Consider the following 20656-nt stretch of genomic DNA (forward strand, 5'->3'; position numbering starts at 1 on the left):
CTAATTATCCTTGGAGGAACATCGGTCCATTTGGACTCATCGAAATGGTGGTCGAAGAAAGCCATGTACCTGCCGGTCATATTGTCTTGAGAGATGTTGCAACTGAAGCAGGTGTGGCACGACTCTCGGGTCAGTGAACTTTCATTTTGGTCTCCATTTGGACGCCTTTTAATAGCAAGGGTGCGTCTTCATTTTCTGTAAAGTTACTTGCAGACTAAATACACGTCACGCTCGTATTTAGGGGAATTGCGAGTTGAGATACCAGTCTGGATCGTAATGCTTTCAGTAACTGAAGCTAACACATCAAGATGTAGATTGTAGCACAACTTCAAATCTTTATTTAAGATGGCAAGCGTGACACGCCACGGTTAAAGTTCTGATCTGTAATGTCTCTAGTGAAAATTCTCTAAAAAAATTAGTTACGTCTTTAGACTTACATAATTACTATATGGTTACCGCGTGGTAATTTTCCCGTCAGTCCTTGATTGTTTCTTAAGATTAAATCATAAGATCACACCATGGAATATCCCGTTCTCGAATGTTCTCATTCAACGTCTACAAATAATTAAAAGTGTGGTTAAAATATGCATAAATCACCTATTTTACAAGTTAGCATGAAATGTCATTATTAGTGTACCTTGAAAATTACAGACTGACATTAACGCATCTAAAATATTTACAGAAATACTGATAAAATCACTTAAAATACATCAAATTACAAACTCAAAGTTCAGCTTTTCTACATAAAATAAAAGAAACTCGACTGCAAATCATTCGAAAATTGTGCCATGTATAATATTACGAGCTGAGGTACCGGTCTGGATCGTAATGCTTTCAGTAACTGAAGCTAGCTCACCAAGATGTAGATTGTAGCACAACTTTAGATCTTTATTTAAGATGGCGAGCGTAATACGTCTGGTTTACAATTCTGATCTGTAATGTCTCAAGTGTAAATTCGCTATCAAGTTAAATACGTCTCTAAACTTACATAATTACCATGGTTATCACGTGGTAATTTCCCCGTCAGTCTTTGCTGGTTTCTTAGGGTTAAATAAGATCACACCATGGAATATCCCGTTCTCTATTGTTCTCGTTCAACGTGTACAAATAATTAGTATAACACTATCTCTTATCTCCTTCTTGTACGATTTGGAACCAACCTTTACACGCCTTGGCAACGTGAGAGACGCTTCAAGATAAAATCTCTACAACGGAGGGCGTTACACACACGCAACAAGCCATCGCCAGCCGGCCTCGAATCTCTTCTTAGCGATGGGTTGGAAAACGCAGAACAAAATACGTCCTGTTGATCGTTAAAGGGGCAGTCCCCAGTCCTTGATTCTCGCATTTGTTCTTGTTGACATTAAGCATTTACATGGCTTTACCCCTTTGTTTTCTATTGAAATTCCAATTATGTTGGTTATTTTGCTTTAAGATAAACTTAATGAATGACCTCCCCTTTAAGCCGAATATCAACAAAGTTTTACCATTTTCAGCACTTACTATGGTAGGGCGGTGGTAGTGTCTATTCAAAGTTACGTATGATGAATAATAGTTCCAATCGGAGCCTATAGCAGCTTGAAAAAATATCACCAAAGTAGTAGGTAGGTTAGTAGGTTGGTAGGTGGGTAGGTAGGTAGGTAGGTAGGTAGGTAGGTAGGTAGGTGCTTGTTCTGTATTTGCTACTGGACGATTGTAACTCGACGATTGTGACTGTGAGTGACGTATTGTGTGACAGCACCCCTCTTGCATTATGGGTCTAAGGGACTGGACACAAATTACAGGGGGGTGGGCTGGTGTTTTTTGGGGGTGGGTCGCCATTTTTCGCGCAAGCATTTTTGAAGGGTCATAAAATTTTGTGCAAGCCTATGGGGGAGGGTCACCTTTTTTCATGCACCAAAGCTGAAATTGCATGTGCACGTTATGGAATACTGAAAATAGAAAAAATACCTCCTGGCACTTTCATTTTCTGCCATTACCATTTTCGGCGCGCCCTTCGGGCGCAAATTTCAAGTATAATAAACAATGTATTGATGATCCAAGCAGCCACATTGATTTAAGTTGTCATGATTTCTACTTATTCAACACTATTGTGCATAACTGTCCCCTATAATGACTCTTTCAATAACAATTTGGGAGATTACTTATTTGACATCATTCTCCCATTGACAATACATTGGGTATAGGTCGGTGTCAAACGTTCATGTCGCTGTATGTTTTAATTTTTTGAGGACATTGACAGAATACAAACTGTTCAGAATAGTGCATAGTGTCATCAATAACAACTGGAAGCTTCAGGTCGAACAACTTTTGAATAACAATTTAGGATCAGATAACCTATGAGTTATTTGTAGTTTCCTCATAGCCTACAATGTATAGTGAATCAATATTTTGGTGAAATTCCAAAATCAAATTTCTTGCACAACCATGGACTTGAAACCATTCTAGTCTAATCATGAATATTAATACTAATAATTAGGTGTACATAAATGCATAGGTTTACCAAGTTTTGTATTGGAAAAAAATTATTCATAGTTTCATCATAGACTGCCATGTATAGTGAATGGACATTTCAGTGAAATTCCAAAATCAAATTTCTTGCACACCCATTGACTTGAAACTACTCTAGTCTAATCATGAACATTAATACCAATAATCAAGTGTACATGAATGCACAGATTTTCCTATTTTTGTATTGGCAAAAAATTATTCATAGTTTCATCATAGACTGCCATGTACAGTAAATCGACATTTAAGTGATATGCCAAAATCAAATTTCTTGCACAACCATTGACTTGAAACCACTCTAGTCTAATCATGAACATTAGTACCAATAATTGAGTGTACATAAATGCACAGATTTACCTATTTTTGTATTGGAAAAAAATTATTCATAGGGTTTCACCATAGACTGCCATGTATAGTGAATCAACATTTCGGTGAAATTCCAAAATTAAATTTCTTGCACACACATGGACTTGTAACCACTCTAGTCTAATCAAGAACATAAATATCAATAATCAAGCATACATAAATACACAGATTTGCCAAGTTTTGTATTTAAAAAAATTATTCATAGTTTCTTCATAGACTACAATGTATAATGGATCCACATTTCATGCGAAATTCCAAAAACAAAGTTATTGTACACAGATGCACGTGTTACCACCCTCTTCTAATCAAGCACAATTATGTCAATTATTCAGGGTCATATATACACAAATAGTGCATATTTTTAATTCTGAAATTTTTTTTTACAGTTTTGTCATAGACTCCCATGTATAGTGGATCAACATTTTATGCGAAATTCCAAAAACAAAGTTATTGTACACAGATGCACATTTTACCACCCTCTTCTAATCAAGCACAATTATGTCAATTATTCAGGGTCCATATATGCACAAATAGTGCAAATTTTTAATTCTGAAAATTTTTTGACAGTTTTGTCATAGACTCCCATGTATAGTTTTGTCATAGACTCCCATGTATAGTGGATCAACATTTTATGCGAAATTCCAAAAACAAAGTTATTGTACACAGATGCACATTTTACCACCCTCTTCTAATCAAGCACAATTATGTCAATTATTCAGGGTCCATATATGCACAAATAGTGCAAATTTTTAATTCTGAAAATTTTTTGACAGTTTTGTCATAGACTCCCATGTATAGTTTTGTCATAGACTCCCATGTATAGTGGATCAACATTTTGACAGAAATTCCAAAATCAAATATCTTGTTCACATGTGCACTTGTAAACAACCCATACTAATCAAGTATATCTATATCAGTTATTAAACATCTGTATATGAACAGATATAGCTAGTTTTATACTGGAAAATACACGTTCGTAGTTTTCTTATAGTCGACTACATGTATAGTGAATCACTGAACATTATTGATAAAATCTAAAAATTACATTTTTGTACAGGCATGCACTTTTTACCTGCCACTTCAAGCAAAGTACATTTACATGAATAACACACATATGATTTGATATTTTTTGGACAACGCGTTATATCGGCCACATTTTGCCTTCCTTTTGGGAGGGCAACTTAAAAAGTATAGCAAGTCAGAAGGGGGTCTTTAACACATTGTGGTTTTTTTTAGGGGTATTGAGTAACAGGGGAGGGTCACTTATTTTCATGCACGGATAAGGGGGAGGGTCACTAATTTTTGTGCATGAACTTTTGAAGGGTCACTATTTTTTACGCAGCGGTTTTTCGAAAAACACCGGCCCCCCCCCCCCTGTAATTTATGTCCAGTCCCTAATGTGTATGTACAATCTCAGATAACAACTACCAATAATGTAGCATCGGTCTATGGGTAAATGCACAAAGCATGTGTACGGCAAAATACAGGCAGTATTTAACTGTTCTGGTTCGTGTCGAGGGTCTTCGGTCCGAAACCCATCGGTAGAAGTTGTTCGAAAGGAAACTTCATGTAAGTTAGGTCTGGTTTTACGAAAAAGATTTCACACTCGCCAAACTGGAATAACAAAAGAAAGTCTTCATTAAAAAGTATTCAAGTGATGTGATCACATTATTTTATTGTATAATTTGAGTCTCTGAAACGAGAAACTATATTTTCCTCACTTTCAATCTGTACAAAAATGCAACAAGGGAGTTCCACCTGAGTGCATTTGTTTCCTTTCAACCAGAAAGCTGTCGTATCGTGTGCTAAAATGACATGAGACACAAACCTCTAATATAAATTGTCTGCAGGCTCCACAGGGTCCAGCAAAACTGTCAGGTATATCACTGAAATGATGAAAAGAAACAAGACTCGCAAAAACTGAGAAAAATATATCGATACTGCTATAGCCGAAAATATAGGGGAAATAAGGCCTTCGCCATGTTGAATAAGGTAAAATGCGCCCCGGGCACAGATGTTCGGACTCTTAACTTTTACAATTATTTTCTGATCTACCATTGAAGGGGCGTCTTTTTAAATCTCTTGGTGTAAGAAATTATTGGCCGTCTCAGTTGTTCAAAAATTGAAACTTTATTTTCTCAATAGAGTTTGAACAGGGATGACGGTCATTTTGAATTTCAAATATCGGTAAGTCTTGGGTAATTTGTTTCTCCAGTACCAAAATTTGCACGATGAACTCCGATTTTTATTCTTGATTTTGAAAGGGAAATAGTCGTCGGAACTGCGCCTGTGCGAGTTTATTGTTTACAAACAATGCATTCCGTACACCATATCTAGATGTACCTCATCATCATAGCTACAACATTTAAATTATACTAATATGACAGACATGTTTTAACTTTCATCAATCAACATCGTACCTTGGATACAGTGTTTACATTGGTCGTTTGGGTCCATACGACCTTTGAGCGCAGTTCCGATGACTGTATCCCTTTAAGTGTTCCACTCTCGGATCACATCCAAACTTACCGTTGCGGTAATCGCTTCGAAGAACGCAGTAGTAAGTTGCAAGTTTTTTAGGTAAATTTCCAAAAATGTAATATTCATTGTGTCTGCAAAGTTCAATTATTCACTCAATTCAAACACAAACTCTCCTTTGCATGCGAAAAAAACAATAAGTAAATTGTTTTGTCTTTTTTTTCGCTTCCTGCCTTTATTCATATCCGCCGCATCAGGCGAGTACGAGTATATACTATTTTAAATACGTCGACATACAACACGTGTCGGTAGTCGGTTGTATTGTAACGATGTGCTTTAGCAATAAAGTTTAACGGAATACTCACGTTCCGACGGCGATGGCTTTGAACTTGCGATGACCCTCCGAGACAGCTTTAGTTATGACCGTTCTTTCTGCACATATGGTCAATCCGTAGCTGGCGTTCTCCACGTTACATCCTACACATACAGAGAATTTAATAAACGCCGTTTCATAATTCGAACACTGACAGTGGATTGCAAGGGCAGAACCCAATCGTGTTGCTGCCAATTCCATGAAAGACCAGACCATGTCTCCTGTTATAAAGTCGCTATTTTCCCTCATTAATACACCCCGAAATGTCTTCTTACAATCTCTCAGAAACTCAAATGATCAAACTACAATTTGACTTGGCTGCAGGCCAAGATTCAGTTTTTTTGGTAGCCCATCAGTTTATTATTCACCTTAACAGAATCAATTGTGTCATTTATTCGCGTTTAGTATTTCCTATCATTAGCATAGATTTTTTTTAAACTTCATACGATGCGGATATGGCCTCTGAATAAGTTGTGGTAGAGTGTGGCGCGCTCCCTGTCTCAAGCACCGAGCTGTAATTGGTCCAAAAATCGTTAAAGTCTTGGTAAAGAAACGATCAAAGATTGCAACCCGGACAATGAAAGATAGATATCAGAGATGTTAATATATATTCCCATTTGATTGCAAACTGCTAGTAATCAGAATGCCCATGTTAAATTGAATATTGGTATTTTATCGGTACAAATCCCATTAATCATGATAGTACAGAATGATATTCACCCATACCTGTAAACATTTCACCTCTTTCAGTGATGAGGGCGCACCCGACTCTGAAATTACTGTACGGACAGTAAGCTCTGTCCTTAGCCTCTTGACAAGCTGATAGCAACTTCTTGAACTCTGCTGCAAAAAAAAAAAAAAAGAAAAAAAAAAAAAAAAAAAAAAAAAAAAAAAAAGAAAACTTTCTGTGTGAAGTATAATATCATCAATTTCATGGTAACCACAACGAGTGACTTGCGTCCAAAGTGGGATGATATGCTCTCGCACGTGGTATCAAATCATCCAGTACACTGCAATACGTACACCGGCACAGCTATGGCCCTCAGTTTATCTCACAATACATTTTATTCGCTGGTCTGCAACTTGCGTGTGCTCATTTGGAATCCATAGATCCTAGGAGTACATGATGGTCTTAAAGTTTTGTTTCCATGAACATTGAAATGAAATTGTTTCTTCCACAGAGTTAACAAAGTAACGCAGATAACACAGTTCTGTAATCTGGAAGTAAAATCTAGATGATAGTTTTTCAGCTTTAGCACATGTCTGTACCTCTCTGACTTTAATGAATTCCCGCAAGGACATCCGTAATATATATATATATATATATATATATATATATATATATATATATATATATATATATATATATATATATATATATATATATATATACATACATATTGAAGTATACAGATGTCCTCGAGGGAAATTACAGTGCTCAATGCAAAAAGCAGAGCGTTATAAATAAATAAACAGATTACTTCAAGTACAAAGTAATGAAATCTATTACTTAAGTTTCATGCATCTTGCAATCCTCAGATAGAGTGAAAGGATTACTAGCTCGACACTCTTACATATATGATCGGGACGAACAATTCTATTTGTAGGTAGTGTTAAAATTCGATAAATAATATTTGTTTTGGTGGCGACATTTTGAAACCAACTCAGAGCGTTTGTTTAACTGTGTAGATTTGTCAGCATTGATAATATGCAGCTTTTCTGATATACAAAGATTACATCGCTTGTTCATGTTAGAGTAGCTCAATGCTTTATCAATGATTGACCATGAAATGTCAAAGTCTTGCCCCTTATTTCTTAAGTTCCATACATATTTTGATAACTCGGTGTCGTTATTGTATCTCTCGTTGCGGAACGACTTCATGTGATTAGTGTAGCGCGTCTTGAAGGTGTTATCAGTGAGGCCGATGTAAACCCTCTCTCCGTTGCCCTCCGTTGATACGTTGGCCTTGTACACCACGCCTTTGACTTGACAGTTACCCTTCATATATATATATATATATATATATATATATATATATATATATATATATATATATATATATATATATATATATATATATATATATATATATATGTATGTATATATATGTGTGTGGGGGGTGTATAATCAAGATAGGGAGGATATGGCGCGCGTTTGTGTTCAATAGGATTTTATTTGTATAGGGAAGTGCACGCAGCTGAATAAATTTAGTTTTCATCAAGAGTCGGGATTTCGTGTATTAAATTTTAATCTAATGTGTACAGCAGTCCGTTGCACTGTAACCCAACAGAGAAGCAGGTGTGCAATATCAGATCCGACAAAGAAGTGGTAGTGCAGATAACGGGCTGAATTGTACACATCTTTATCAACTATTCATCCGGCAGCCTTTGCCATAAATCAGCTTGCGCCACATATCATAGACGTTATCCTCCTCTGCCTCGAATGACCTTTGTAGCTGACACTGATAATGACGCTCCTCAACGTCAGCTCTCGCCCTGCCTTCGATACTGTGCGTTCCCAGGCGCTATACGGCCTCCGCTGGGAGCACACATAACAGCATCGTACTCAAGTCTGCGTCAGCTTCAGCGTCGTATCCAAAAATGCATATGTGAATGTACCCGATGACGGATAAATGATAAAATTCGCCAAAAACTTAAAAAGCCTAGTCTTTCATAATTTTATGTTGAATTGTAAAGATAGTTTGCAATATTTCATCAGAAGAATATCTCGTAAAGACTCAATTTTGGTAGTGATTGTAATTTTCAGTCAATGATCCGTGGCAGTATTTATTTTTGTCTCTTCTTAATCCAAACGAGAACATTACATGTAAAAAAGGCATCTATGGTCTGAAATGTATAAAAATCGCCACCATGCAAGGGGATATGAAATTCCTAATTATATAGAAAAAATTAGAAACTATGAACTTGAATAAATATAACTTACGGCCTGAATAGTCGACGTAATCTTGATTTCGAGGAATAACAACAAACGTGCGGCATTGCAGCTTCAATGATATGGCTGAGAATATTGTGTTATAACCACATCGTGACAAACGGATATTGATGTGAGAAGTTGCCACATATTAAAAATTCTAAAGCCACAGTTGTTTGATAAATGTTGAAAGTGATAACACTCGTTTTTACACCTATCAGTCCATCGGAGACAGTCGGGAATAGTCGGATCAGACGCCTGTGAATCTGACTCTGAATAGCGTCATACTCAGAATTATTATCGGCTAAGCTCTAGCCTAGACTCTTAACGGAGTGTTTTAGCCTCGAATTTCTTTATGCCTTCGAGAGTGTGGCGAAGGCAAAAAGAACTCGGACGCCAAAACACTCCGTTTAGAGGCTAGGCTAGCTGATCCCTAAAGCTGGAGATGAGGATGAAGAAAACAACATGGGCCGCGGTCACAAGATGTCGACAAGTACAAGTTCACGTGCGCAGGCCCAAAATAACTTGCCTTTTGCAATAGACTTGCGCGATCTTCGCTTTGCCTTAACAATTCAAAATCCTTTCGTTTTAGACACGCAGTGGCAGAGCCCAGATGCTCGTAGTTGCAGTACTGTAGCCCGAGATTTTGCCTGAGTATTTGGGTCAGACAAATCTCAGTAGTACTACAGAGGCACAGTGGTAATGGTCTCATGCTAACGGTCACGAATTGGGTAAACACACGCTGCTAAAGTACATGTGAATTCTCGTACATCTATGAATGCTCGTACGAGATAGATTACATGTGAATTCTCGTACATCTATGAATGCTCGTACGAGGTGTGGCAAGGTGCATGCCTCGTACTTTCGTGATTGCTCCTACGAGGTTAGGGTCACGAAAGCTTTAAACACACGCCACCAAGCTAGATGTGAACTCTCGTACCATTATGAATACTCGTACGAGATTTGGCAGGGTGCATGTACAGTGTGCTTTGAAACACCTTCCGCCTGGATAGGAATAAACTCTCATACCCTTGGTTATGCTCACACGATTGTCTGCAGAATGCATGTACAAATTGCCTAACGATAAGTACACCCCTAGTGTAGGGGAATACAGTAGCTGATGGTGATGATTCACACGTATTAATGACAGCTCACTCAGTATCTCATCACGATCCACGTACAAGAGACGTAGTACATGAGAACCAAGTGGACTAATGCCGACCTGATGATGTTCATACACACTCTTTAGTTGGTCGTGGTCGGCATGGTCGTATAGTATAAGGTGTGGTCAAATGCATAAAGTACTGACATAGTGCAAGGCATGTGCTGTGTGGTCGTGGTCAGCATGGTCGTATAGTATAAGGTGTGGTCAAATGCATAAAGTACTGACATAGAGGAAGGCATGTGTTGTGTGGTCGTGGTCAGCATGGTCGTATAGTATAAGGTGTGGTCAAATGCATAAAGTACTGACATACAGCAAGGCATGTGCTGTTTGGTCGTGGTCAGCATGGTCGTATAGTATAAGGTGTGGTCAAATGCATATAGTACTAACATAGTGCAATGCATATACTGTGTGGTCGTGGTCAGCATGGTCGTATAGTATAAGGTGCGGTCAAACGCATAAAGTACTAACATAGTGCAAGGCATGTGCTGTCTGGTCGTGGTCAGCATGGTCGTCTAGTATAAAGTGTGGTCAAATCCATTAGGTGCAGACATACAGCAAGGCATGTGCTGTGTGGTCGTGGTCAGCATGGTCGTCTAGTATAAGGTGTGGTCACATGCATAAAGTACTAACATAGTGCAAAGCATGTGCAGTGTGGTCGTGGTCAGCATGGTCGTATAGTATAAGGTGTGGTCAAATGCTTAAAGTACTGACATAGTGCGGGGCATGTGCTGTGTGGTCGTGGTCAGCATGGTCGTATAGTATAAGGTGTGGTCAAATGCATAAAGTACTGACATAGTGCAAGGCATGTGCTGTCTGGTTGTGGTCAGCATGGTCGTATAGTATAAGGTGTGGTCAAATGCATAAAGTACTAACATAGTGCAAGGCATGTGCTGTGTGGTCGTGGTCAGCATGGTCGTATAGTATAAGGTGTGGTCAACTGCATAAAGTACTGACAATATAGTGCAAGGCATGTACTGTGTGGTCGTGGTCAGCATGGTCGTATAGTATAAGGTGTGGTCAAACGCATAAAGTACTAACATAGAGCAAGGCATGTGCTGTGTGGTCGTGGTCAGCATTGTCGTATAGTATAAGGTGTGGTCAAATGCATAAAGTACTAACATAGTGCAAGGCATGTGCTGTGTGGTCGTGGTCAGCATGGTCGTGTAGTATAAGGTGTGGTCAAATGCATAAAGTACTGACATACAGCAAGGCATGTGCTGTGTGGCCGTGGTCAGCATGGTCGTATAGTATAAGGTGTGGTCAAATGCATAAAGTACTGACATACAGCAAGGCATGTGCTGTGTGGTCGTGGTCAGCATGGTCGTATAGTATAAGGTGTGGTCAAATGCATAAAGTACTAACATAGTGCAAGGCATGTGCTGTCTGGTTGTGGTCAGCATGGTCGTATAGTATAAGGTGTGGTCAAATTCAAGAAGTGCTGATATAGAGCAAGGCATGTGCTGTGTGGTCGTGGTCAGCATGGTCGTATAGTATAAGGTGTGGTCACATGCATAAAGTACTAACATAGTGCAAAGCATGTGCAGTGTGGTCGTGGTCAGCATGGTCGTATAGTATAAGGTGTGGTCAAATGCTTAAAGTACTGACATAGTGCGGGGCATGTGCTGTGTGGTCGTGGTCAGCATGGTCGTATAGTATAAGGTGTGGTCAAATGCATAAAGTACTAACATAGTGCAAGGCATGTGCTGTCTGGTCGTGGTCAGCATGGTCGTATAGTATAAGGTGTGGTCAAATGCATAAAGTACTAACATAGTGCAAGGCATGTGCTGTGTGGTCGTGGTCAGCATGGTCGTATAGTATAAGGTGTGGTCAAACGCATAAAGTACTAACATAGAGCAAGGCATGTGCTGTGTGGTCGTGGTCAGCATGGTCGTATAGTATAAGGTGTGGTCAAATGCATAAAGTACTGACATAGTGCAAGGCATGTGCTGTGTGGTCGTGGTCAGCATGGTCGTATAGTATAAGGTGTGGTCAAATGCATAAAGTACTAACATAGTGCAAGGCATGTGCTGTGTGGTCGTGGTCAGCATGGTCGTGTAGTATAAGGTGTGGTCAAATGCATAAATTACTGACATACAGCAAGGCATGTGCTGTGTGGTCGTGGTCAGCATGGTCGTATATTATAAGGTGTGGTCAAATGCAAGAAGTACTGACATACAGCAAGGCATGTGCTGTGTGGTCGTGGTCAGCATGGTCGTATAGTATAAGGTGTGGTCAAATGCATAAAGTACTGACATAGTGCAAGGCATGTGCTGTCTGGTTGTGGTCAGCATGGTCGTATAGTATAAGGTGTGGTCAAATTCAAGAAGTGCTGATATAGAGCAAGGCATGTGCTGTGTGGTCGTGGTCAGCATGGTCGTATCGTATAAGATGTGGTCAAATGCATAAAGTACTAACATAGTGCGAAGCATGTGCTGTGTGGTCGTGGTCAGCATGGTCGTATAGTATAAGGTGTGGTCAAATGCATAAGGTACTGACATAGTGCAAGGCATGTGCTGTCTGGTTGTGGTCAGCATGGTCGTATAGTATAAGGTGTGGTCAAATGCATAAAGTACTAACATAGTGCAAGGCATGTGCTGTATGGTCGTGGTCAGCATGGTCGTATAGTATAAGGTGTGGTCAAATGCATATAGTACTGACAATATAGTGCAAGGCATGTACTGTGTGGTCGTGGTCAGCATGGTCGTATAGTATAAGGTGTGGTCAAATGCATAAAGTACTGACATAGTGCAAGGCATGTGCTGTCTGGTTGTGGTCAGCATGGTCGTATAGTATAAGGTGTGGTCAAATGCATAAAGTACTAACATAGTGCAAGGCATGTGCTGTGTGGTCGTGGTCAGCATGGTCGTATAGTATAAGGTGTGGTCAAACGCATAAAGTACTAACATAGTGCGAGGCATGTGCTGTGTGGTCGTGGTCAGCATGGTCGTATAGTATAAGGTGTGGTCAAATGCATAAAGTACTGACATAGTGCAAGGCATGTGCTGTGTGGTCGTGGTCAGCATGGTCGTATAGTATAAGGTGTGGTCAACTGCATAAAGTACTAACATAGTGCAAGGCATGTGCTGTCTGGTTGTGGTCAGCATGGTCGTATAGTATAAGGTGTGGTCAAATGCATAAAGTACTAACATAGTGCAAGGCATGTGCTGTGTGGTCGTGGTCAGCATGGTCGTATAGTATAAGGTGTGGTCAAATGCATATAGTACTGACAATATAGTGCAAGGCATGTACTGTGTGGTCGTGGTCAGCATGGTCGTATAGTATAAGGTGTGGTCAAACGCATAAAGTACTAACATAGTGCGAGGCATGTGCTGTGTGGTCGTGGTCAGCATGGTCGTAAAGTATAAGGTGTGGTCAAATGCATAAAGTACTGACATAGTGCAAGGCATGTGCTGTGTGGTCGTGGTCAGCATGGTCGTATAGTGTAAGGTGTGGTCAAATGCATAAAGTACTAACATAGTGCAAGGCATGTGCTGTGTGGTCGTGGTCAGCATGGTCGTATAGTATAAGGTGTGGTCAAATGCATAAAGTCCTGACATACAGCAAGGCATGTGCTGTGTGGTCGTGGTCAGCATGGTCGTATAGTATAAGGTGTGGTCAAATGCATAAAGTACTGACATAGTGCAAGGCATGTGCTGTGTGGTCGTGGTCAGCATGGTCGTATAGTATAAGATGTGGTCAAACGCATAAAGTACTAACATAGTGCAAGGCATGTGCTGTGTGGTCGTGGTCAGCATGGTCGTATAGTATAAGGTGTAGTCAAATGCATAAAGTACTGACATAGTGCAAGGCATGTGCTGTGTGGTCGTGGTCAGCATGGTCGTATAGTATAAGGTGTGGTCAAATGCATAAAGTACTGACATAGTGCAAGGCATGTTCTGTGTGGTCGTGGTCAGCATGGTCGTATAGTATAAGGTGTGGTCAAATGCATAAAGTACTGACATACAGCAAGGCATGTGCTGTGTGGTCGTGGTCCAATGCATGAAGTACTAACATAGTGCAAGGCATGTGCTGTGTGGTCGTGGTCAGCATGGTCGTATAGTATAAGGTGTGGTCAAATGCAAGAGGTGCTGATTTACAGAAAAGTATGTGCTGTTTGGTCGTGTTCGGCAGGGTCGTGTAGTATAAGCTGTGGTGGGGCAACTTTCCATAAGGTTGTATTACTGTGAACTTGGAAATTTTCGCGACGATAAATTTTCGCGCTGTCCACAAAGGCGACTATTTCGCGACGATTGTTTTTCATGTTCTCTCATTTCACTATAAAATTTTTGTCTGTTTTATCGATAACTGCACGGTTATCTCCGAAAAACATGATATTGTACATTTATTTTTCGTATTTGTAGTTACAAACCATGGTGTCGTGACCCATTCAAACACGCGCAATGTGTAGAATGACAGCAGCATAGTTGCACTTCGGTTTTGGATGTATTAAATTTAAAACAGAATATCTTTTGAGTGTCGGATCTCATTTGGCATTGACACTTCGGCCGTACTAACTTTTTTTTGTGTGTTTTCGGCCGAACTAAAAACCATATTGGCGTATGAGGGTGCAAGCAAATGTATCCGCACGGTTTAAAGTTGGGTTCCAGCGCGAATTTCCACGAAAAATAAATCTGCGCGGATAATATGGGTCTTTGTGATCTTCCATGTAGCTCCCACGTCGGGCAACTTTTCATAAGGTTGTTATATATGGGTCTATGTAACCGTCCATTTAGCTCTGAAGCGGTTAAACTTTTTATGTGGTTGTTAAATATTGGTTTGTGCGATCTTCCATTTAGCTCTTAGGTTGGTCGATTCTCCATGATGTTTTATGCGGTTCATTTAGCTCTGAGATAGGGCAACTTTTGATACGGTTGGTAAATAATTATGCTGTCTTTTGTGTATTTGAGACTTTTCAAGTGATTTTAATGCTGAAGAAAACCTTCAAATTATTGTATTTGAAGTATTCGTAACCAAGCTATATTCTTAATTTTCTCCATTCAAAAATTTGTCTGTTTATCTCTCATATTGCCTACAATGGACATAAAGTGTTGTGTACTTCGCAATATTAACTTTACTGTGCAATAAGACTATAAATACAGTTATGCTTAAGTTCATTTAATTAAACGATTTTGAATAGACACTTTCAGTTATATCATGATCACGAAATTAAATCAGAAATCCCAATTATTCAACCTTTAGGTCCATAAGTATGATGTTGAAAGGACAGAGCTTTTTACAATCAATTTTATTTTGAAGTTTGACTATTTGACACATGCTTACTTGTGGCTTCTGGTGAAGTGTAGAAAATACTCTGCTCCAAAACAGACAAGATAAAACATTCCGTTAAACATTCTCTCGTACAGACAGAATATGAATTTCAATGCTCAACTGTCTGTCACCATGCATGATTTTACACTGTTACATAATGTTTAGACATGTAGGTTTATGATATGATCTTGATTATAGGGATTCCTTTCATTGAGACCAAGTCCTCCAGTGCCAAAAAACATTGCATTGTTTAGGTGTCGGAGTCGCCGATGAAGTGTTAGTGATGTGTTTTTTACAAAAGTGACTGGATACTGGTCGAAGCGGTGTGGCCTACACTGGGAATTGAGTCTGCGGAAACGCTATGTGATAACGTCTAAAGTCTGCCCGACACTGTCCTTATTAGTGTTGCATAAATTATACACGAAATGATATGTCAAAAGTGAGAAACCAACAAACGTTTGTACCACCATATTAAATGTAACATCTTATTGAGCTCGCTCGCTGAAGTTGCCCCACCTCGAAGCTGCGTGGGCTCGGAGTAGTTGCCTGATCTCGGAAGTAGGCTGGTAGATACTGATGCTTTGTCCTCCCAAACTTTGTTGATTGTTGAGTTAATTTGCTTTTGAGTCCACAATAAATGCAGTTTCGCGCTAGAGTTTTGAAGCATGTCCATACTACTTTTCAAGAGGGGGTGAGGGGGTCCGGAGGAAAAACTAAGGGAATTAAGTTTTTTTTATCCTACTTAGAACTTTTGACGTTGTCCCTAACTTATTTAACTCACGACTGGAGTAAAATATATTTTTGGGTAATTTTTATCATTTTTGGTCAAAATTTTTTTTTTGCAATCACCCCTTATAATTCACAAACAAAGTAAAAATATATACATCTTGTATTTGGGGAGGTGACAATTTGTGGTTTTGAGTAAAAAAAATACTCCCAGAATACATTGGCCGGGTTAATTTAAATTTTATTAGTAAGCAGCTTGTATTGTTCTAAAGTAACCAAATATTGTGTGTTGTTGAAAATGTGATGAAAATACATCCAGTCTATTTTTTACAGGTATATGATCAAATTTGTCAAATAGAAGTATCTGGATTTTGTATCTACAAGTTGTTTTAATATATATATATATATATATATATATATATATATATATATATATATATATATATATATATATATATATATATATATACACACATATACATATATTAAAACCCATTCTGCAAAACATTGTGAGCGTGTTCATTGACGGTATTTTTTGCTAAATGGTTGGGGGCCTCGAAAAATTTTGACCTTTCACAGAGGGATTTTGCTGGTTGTTGAGGGGGAATTTGAAAGGAAAATTGAATATAATCCAAATTCCTCCAGCGCCCCCCCCCATTTTTTGTAAATGCACATTTTTATGAATGCAGTCTAAGTCAGTAGTGCCAGAGTTCATTTTTAATATTTTGAAAATTGACATGAAACAGAAGCCCTATCGCGTAAGTCCGTGATTGTAATGCTACCCTTAGTACTCTGGGAAATCTCATGACAAATGGTCATTGTTAATGAGTTGGACATCAAAGCGACAAGTTTCTTTTCTGTCTGTCTTTGGTGTGATTGTAATGCGAATTTATATCGGCTAAATATCGGATATATCCACCAGTAAAATATTTGCTTGGAAGGTCCGATCTAAACTTCAGCTACGTGGGGGCTAATTTAGAAAGTTTCGAACCGTTAGATCGGCTAAATGTCGGAAAGATCTGCTAACTTTGTAAATTAGATTTAGATTTTGAAAAATGCAATATAGCTTTCTAAACTCTCAGCTACTTTAGTAAATTTAGATTTAGAAAATTCTAAATTAGCTTTCTAAACTTTCAGCTAAACTTTCTTCAATTGATAAAACACAATTTCGCACCTTAATGCAAATCTGGTAATTTTTCAAAGCAAAACCGCTTCCATAAAGCACTTTGATAAAACTTGACAGCGCATGGTCTCATACTCAACACAACAATCCCTCCACAGATGCATAGAGTATCGAGACTTTTTGATGATTTTGTTGGTGTTCTAGTTTGAAGTGCTTCCATTTTGAACGACAGGTCGCTTTTGTCAACTTCGAGTATGACGAGTATTTCAGTTCAACTTCGAGTCGCTGATGAAGTTGCGATGTTTTCATGAGGAGGCCTTTTGTTTGTCCGACGAGGATTTTATGACTGGAGAGCTTGTAACATGTTTACCGATATCGCTTTTGGGGATCTGTCAATCTATACACTTGGGCGACCACGACCACACAGCACATGCCTTGCTGTGTGTCTGCACCTAATGGATTTGACCACACCTTATACTATACGACCATGCTGACCACGACCACACAGCACATGCCTTGCACTATGTTAGTACTTTATGCGTTTGACCACACCTTATACTATACGACCATGCTGACCACGACCACACAGCACATGCCTTGCACTATGTCAGTACGTTATGCATTTGACCACACCTTATACTATACGACCATGCTGACCATGACCAAACAGCACATGCCTTGCTGTATGTCAGTACTTTATGCATTTGACCACACCTTATACTATACGACCATGCTGACCACGACCACACAGCACATGCATTCCTCTATGTCAGTACTTTATGCATTTGACCACACCTTATACTATACGACCATGCTGACCACGACCACACAGCACATGCCTTGCACTATGTCAGTACTTTATGCATTTGACCACACCTTATACTATACGACCATGCCGACCACGACCAACTAAAGAGTGTGTATGAACATCATCAGGTCGGCATTAGTCCACTTGGTTCTCATGTACTACGTCTCTGTGTCTTTATGGCCATGTGAATTGTACGTGGATCGTTATGAGATACTGAGTGAGCTGTCATTAATACGTATGAATCATCACTATCAGCTACTGTATTCCCCTACACTAGGGGTGTACTTATCGTTAGGCAATTTGTACATGCATTCTGCAGACAATCGCGTGTGAGCATAACCAAGGGTATGAGAGTTTATTCCTATCCAGGCGGAAGGTGTTTCAAAGCACACTATACATGCACCCTGCCAAATCTCGTACGAGTATTCATAATGGTACGAGAGTTCATATCTAGCTTGGCGGTGTGTGTGTTTAAAGCTTTCGTGACCCTAACCTCGTAGGAGCAATCACGAAAGTACGAGGCATGCACCTTGCCACACCTCGTACGAGCATTCATAGATGTACGAGAATTCACATGTAATCTATCTCGTACGAGCATTCATAGATGTACGAGAATTCACATGTACTTTAGCAGCGTGTGTTTACCCAATTCGTGACCGTTAGCATGAGACCATTACCCACAGTCGCTTGTAATTGGACTCAAGCGATGGCCGCTGTGGTAATCCACAGCGGCCATTGCCGTGTATCCAACCATGGAGGTAGTAGTGATCCAACCATCTGAGGTTGGACTTTCGGCCTCACACTTCGATCCAGGGCAACACCTTCAAGCGACTGTCCCAGCAACGCTGCGAGTACCTCTGTGACAGAGGAAGTTTGTAACACCTAAAATACGTTACCTGAAGACTCCATTTTGACGGCACTTGTCACCAGTTCCACTCCGTACAAGATCAAATCTCATCGGAGAAACAACTGATCTAGGTCACATGGTGTGTTTACAATGCGAGTCAGTTTTATTTGACCTTGTTCGACAAATCGATTCCCGGGCGTCACAGGTCACGATGACAATGAGTGCACCAAAGATCCACATATACGAACGGCTCTTTGGAATGAAAAGGCGCTTATTACATAAGAATAGCTCTCATTCAGCAAAAGTGCGGACTAGACGTGGCTACCTTTACTGTAAGATACTGAATCGGTGTGTGTGAAAGGTGTCCTGTGGATCATGTATACTGGGCACACTTTATAGACTGTCGTACCCTCTTTTGTGGTATGCAGTAGTAGACGTATGCTTGTTTCATTCTCTCTGTGAGGAATTAACTTGAAATTTACATACGTCTGTGATGCGCACAGCTCTCTCGTAGAAACAATTAGTATGGATATTTTTCCTGTCTTAGTCAAAAGCAATAACGGCCACGTGTACTTTACATTAGCATCGGACTAATATTAAAGCCCCAGTGTTGCTAACGTTTGATGATAATTCCACCATTTTTATTTTGAATGTGAACCATAATTCCTTGTTCTCCTCCCGAATTGAAACACACAGTATCCAGCTTGTCAACTCAGCCCCTATGCTTGTATACTATTGTTATTGTTGAAAAGCGACTTCTTGTCCGGACTACAATTCAAATGTAAACAATAACAATGTATTTTACACATTTGAATAATAAGTTGACAAGATAAATAGTGGGTGTCTCAACATTCTTTGAGGAGAAGACTAAGAAGTTGCAATCGATTTATAAAATAAAAATAATGAAAAAAAATCATCGAAATATAATAATTAATTTACTGCACTTAATCACAGCCTGTCTAATGGGGCATTTACAGTCTAAGCAAAATATATTACTGACTATGAGATATGAATATTATCAGTAATACCGGTATATTGGACACATCGAAAACGACTGTTTCAAGAAGGTAAAGGTTTCAAGGTAAAAATAAAATTTTCGATTTTCACAAAAAACAAGCCGGTAAAAACCTTAATTATTCCTTTAGCTTTAAAATAACCCCCCCCCCCCAACAAGTAGTAGACAAATATAATTTTATAAAACTTTGAGCTTCCCATTATCCATCCACGACGCGCATCTACGTATACACTGACGGATTCTGTTTTGAACATCTTACATGCTAATGTAATTATTTATATATTAACTGATGGTATATACTCAGTGTTGTTTTTGATTCATTGACAGGCAAGGTACATTCGTTATCTGCATCAACCGCAATCATACATTACCACATCAGTAGAGCTTTGATCGTGATGAACTGCGAACTTATTTTAAGTGCCAGTAGCTGTAACCCTTGATGGATTTTTTCTTTATTTTTATTTTTAATGTCAACTGCATTTTATTTTTGTAATCTCCGAAGCATGTTGAGATACACACTGTCAGCATTCAGCTTGCCATCATAGCCGTGCTTGAATGGATTATTGTTGTTGCAAAGGGAATTCTGGTCCCGACTAGAATTAAAATGTAAACGATAACACCGTATTTTACAGGTACAGACGCTGTGTTTCAACATGCTTTGTGGCGTAGAGAAATAACTGCCAATTGGCAAATAGGGAAAAGTCATCAAATGTTCCAGCTACTTGCTCTTTTAAATGACTGTCATCTTCGCTTGCCAAGGTCTCTAGTCAGGGCAGCTGGATGCTCTCCGAAACCAGAAGTGGGGAGTAACGGGACCCGTGCGAGCGGACATGAATGGCTATAGGTATGTCACAAATCAGAAAAGAGTCAATCAGCCTGCAGATGAGGGGGCCTTGCAGAATGAAATAAGAAACTTGGTACATCCAAAATATCTGTCTTGGATGTATTAGATATTTAGAAACTACGCACAAGTAACGAAAACTCATGCAGTCAATATATTGAACAGCAACTTAAGTGACAACGTGACAACACATAGGAAACGGTTGT

The 20656-nt window shown here is 39.2% G+C and overlaps 1 protein-coding gene across 2 annotated transcripts; it reads right to left on the bottom strand.

The window, feature by feature from the left end:
• Positions 1-313: 313 nt before the first annotated feature.
• On the bottom strand, positions 314-18769 carry LOC139130919 (cytidine deaminase-like). 2 transcript variants are annotated; one of them, XM_070696731.1, is made up of 6 exons: positions 18644-18769; positions 6452-6565; positions 5718-5829; positions 4703-4760; positions 803-4488; positions 314-637 (listed from the first exon to the last, which is right to left on the bottom strand). In XM_070696731.1, the coding sequence occupies exons 1-5, from the start codon at positions 18654-18656 to the stop codon at positions 4369-4371; spliced, it is 417 nt and encodes a 138-aa protein (XP_070552832.1). In that variant the 5' UTR covers positions 18657-18769; the 3' UTR covers positions 314-637; positions 803-4368. The 2 variants fall into 2 exon arrangements, with proteins under 2 accessions (XP_070552832.1, XP_070552831.1); XM_070696730.1 differs by having other exon boundaries at positions 6452-6568; positions 18644-18768.
• Between the last annotated feature and the right edge of the window lie 1887 nt (positions 18770-20656).

This window comes from Ptychodera flava, chromosome 4 (genome assembly GCF_041260155.1).
Source record: "Ptychodera flava strain L36383 chromosome 4, AS_Pfla_20210202, whole genome shotgun sequence".
NCBI classification, from domain to species: Eukaryota; Metazoa; Hemichordata; class Enteropneusta; family Ptychoderidae; genus Ptychodera; species Ptychodera flava.

Bases quoted from the DNA above. Each gene is read 5' to 3' on its own strand.
- LOC139130919 (XM_070696730.1), bottom strand. The intron at 5,830-6,451 runs GTATGGGTGAAT...CTGTATGTGTAG, and splicing joins AAGAGGTGAAATGTTTACAG to GATGTAACGTGGAGAACGCC. The intron at 4,761-5,717 runs GTGAGTATTCCG...TCATCATTTCAG, and splicing joins AAAGCCATCGCCGTCGGAAC to TGATATACCTGACAGTTTTG.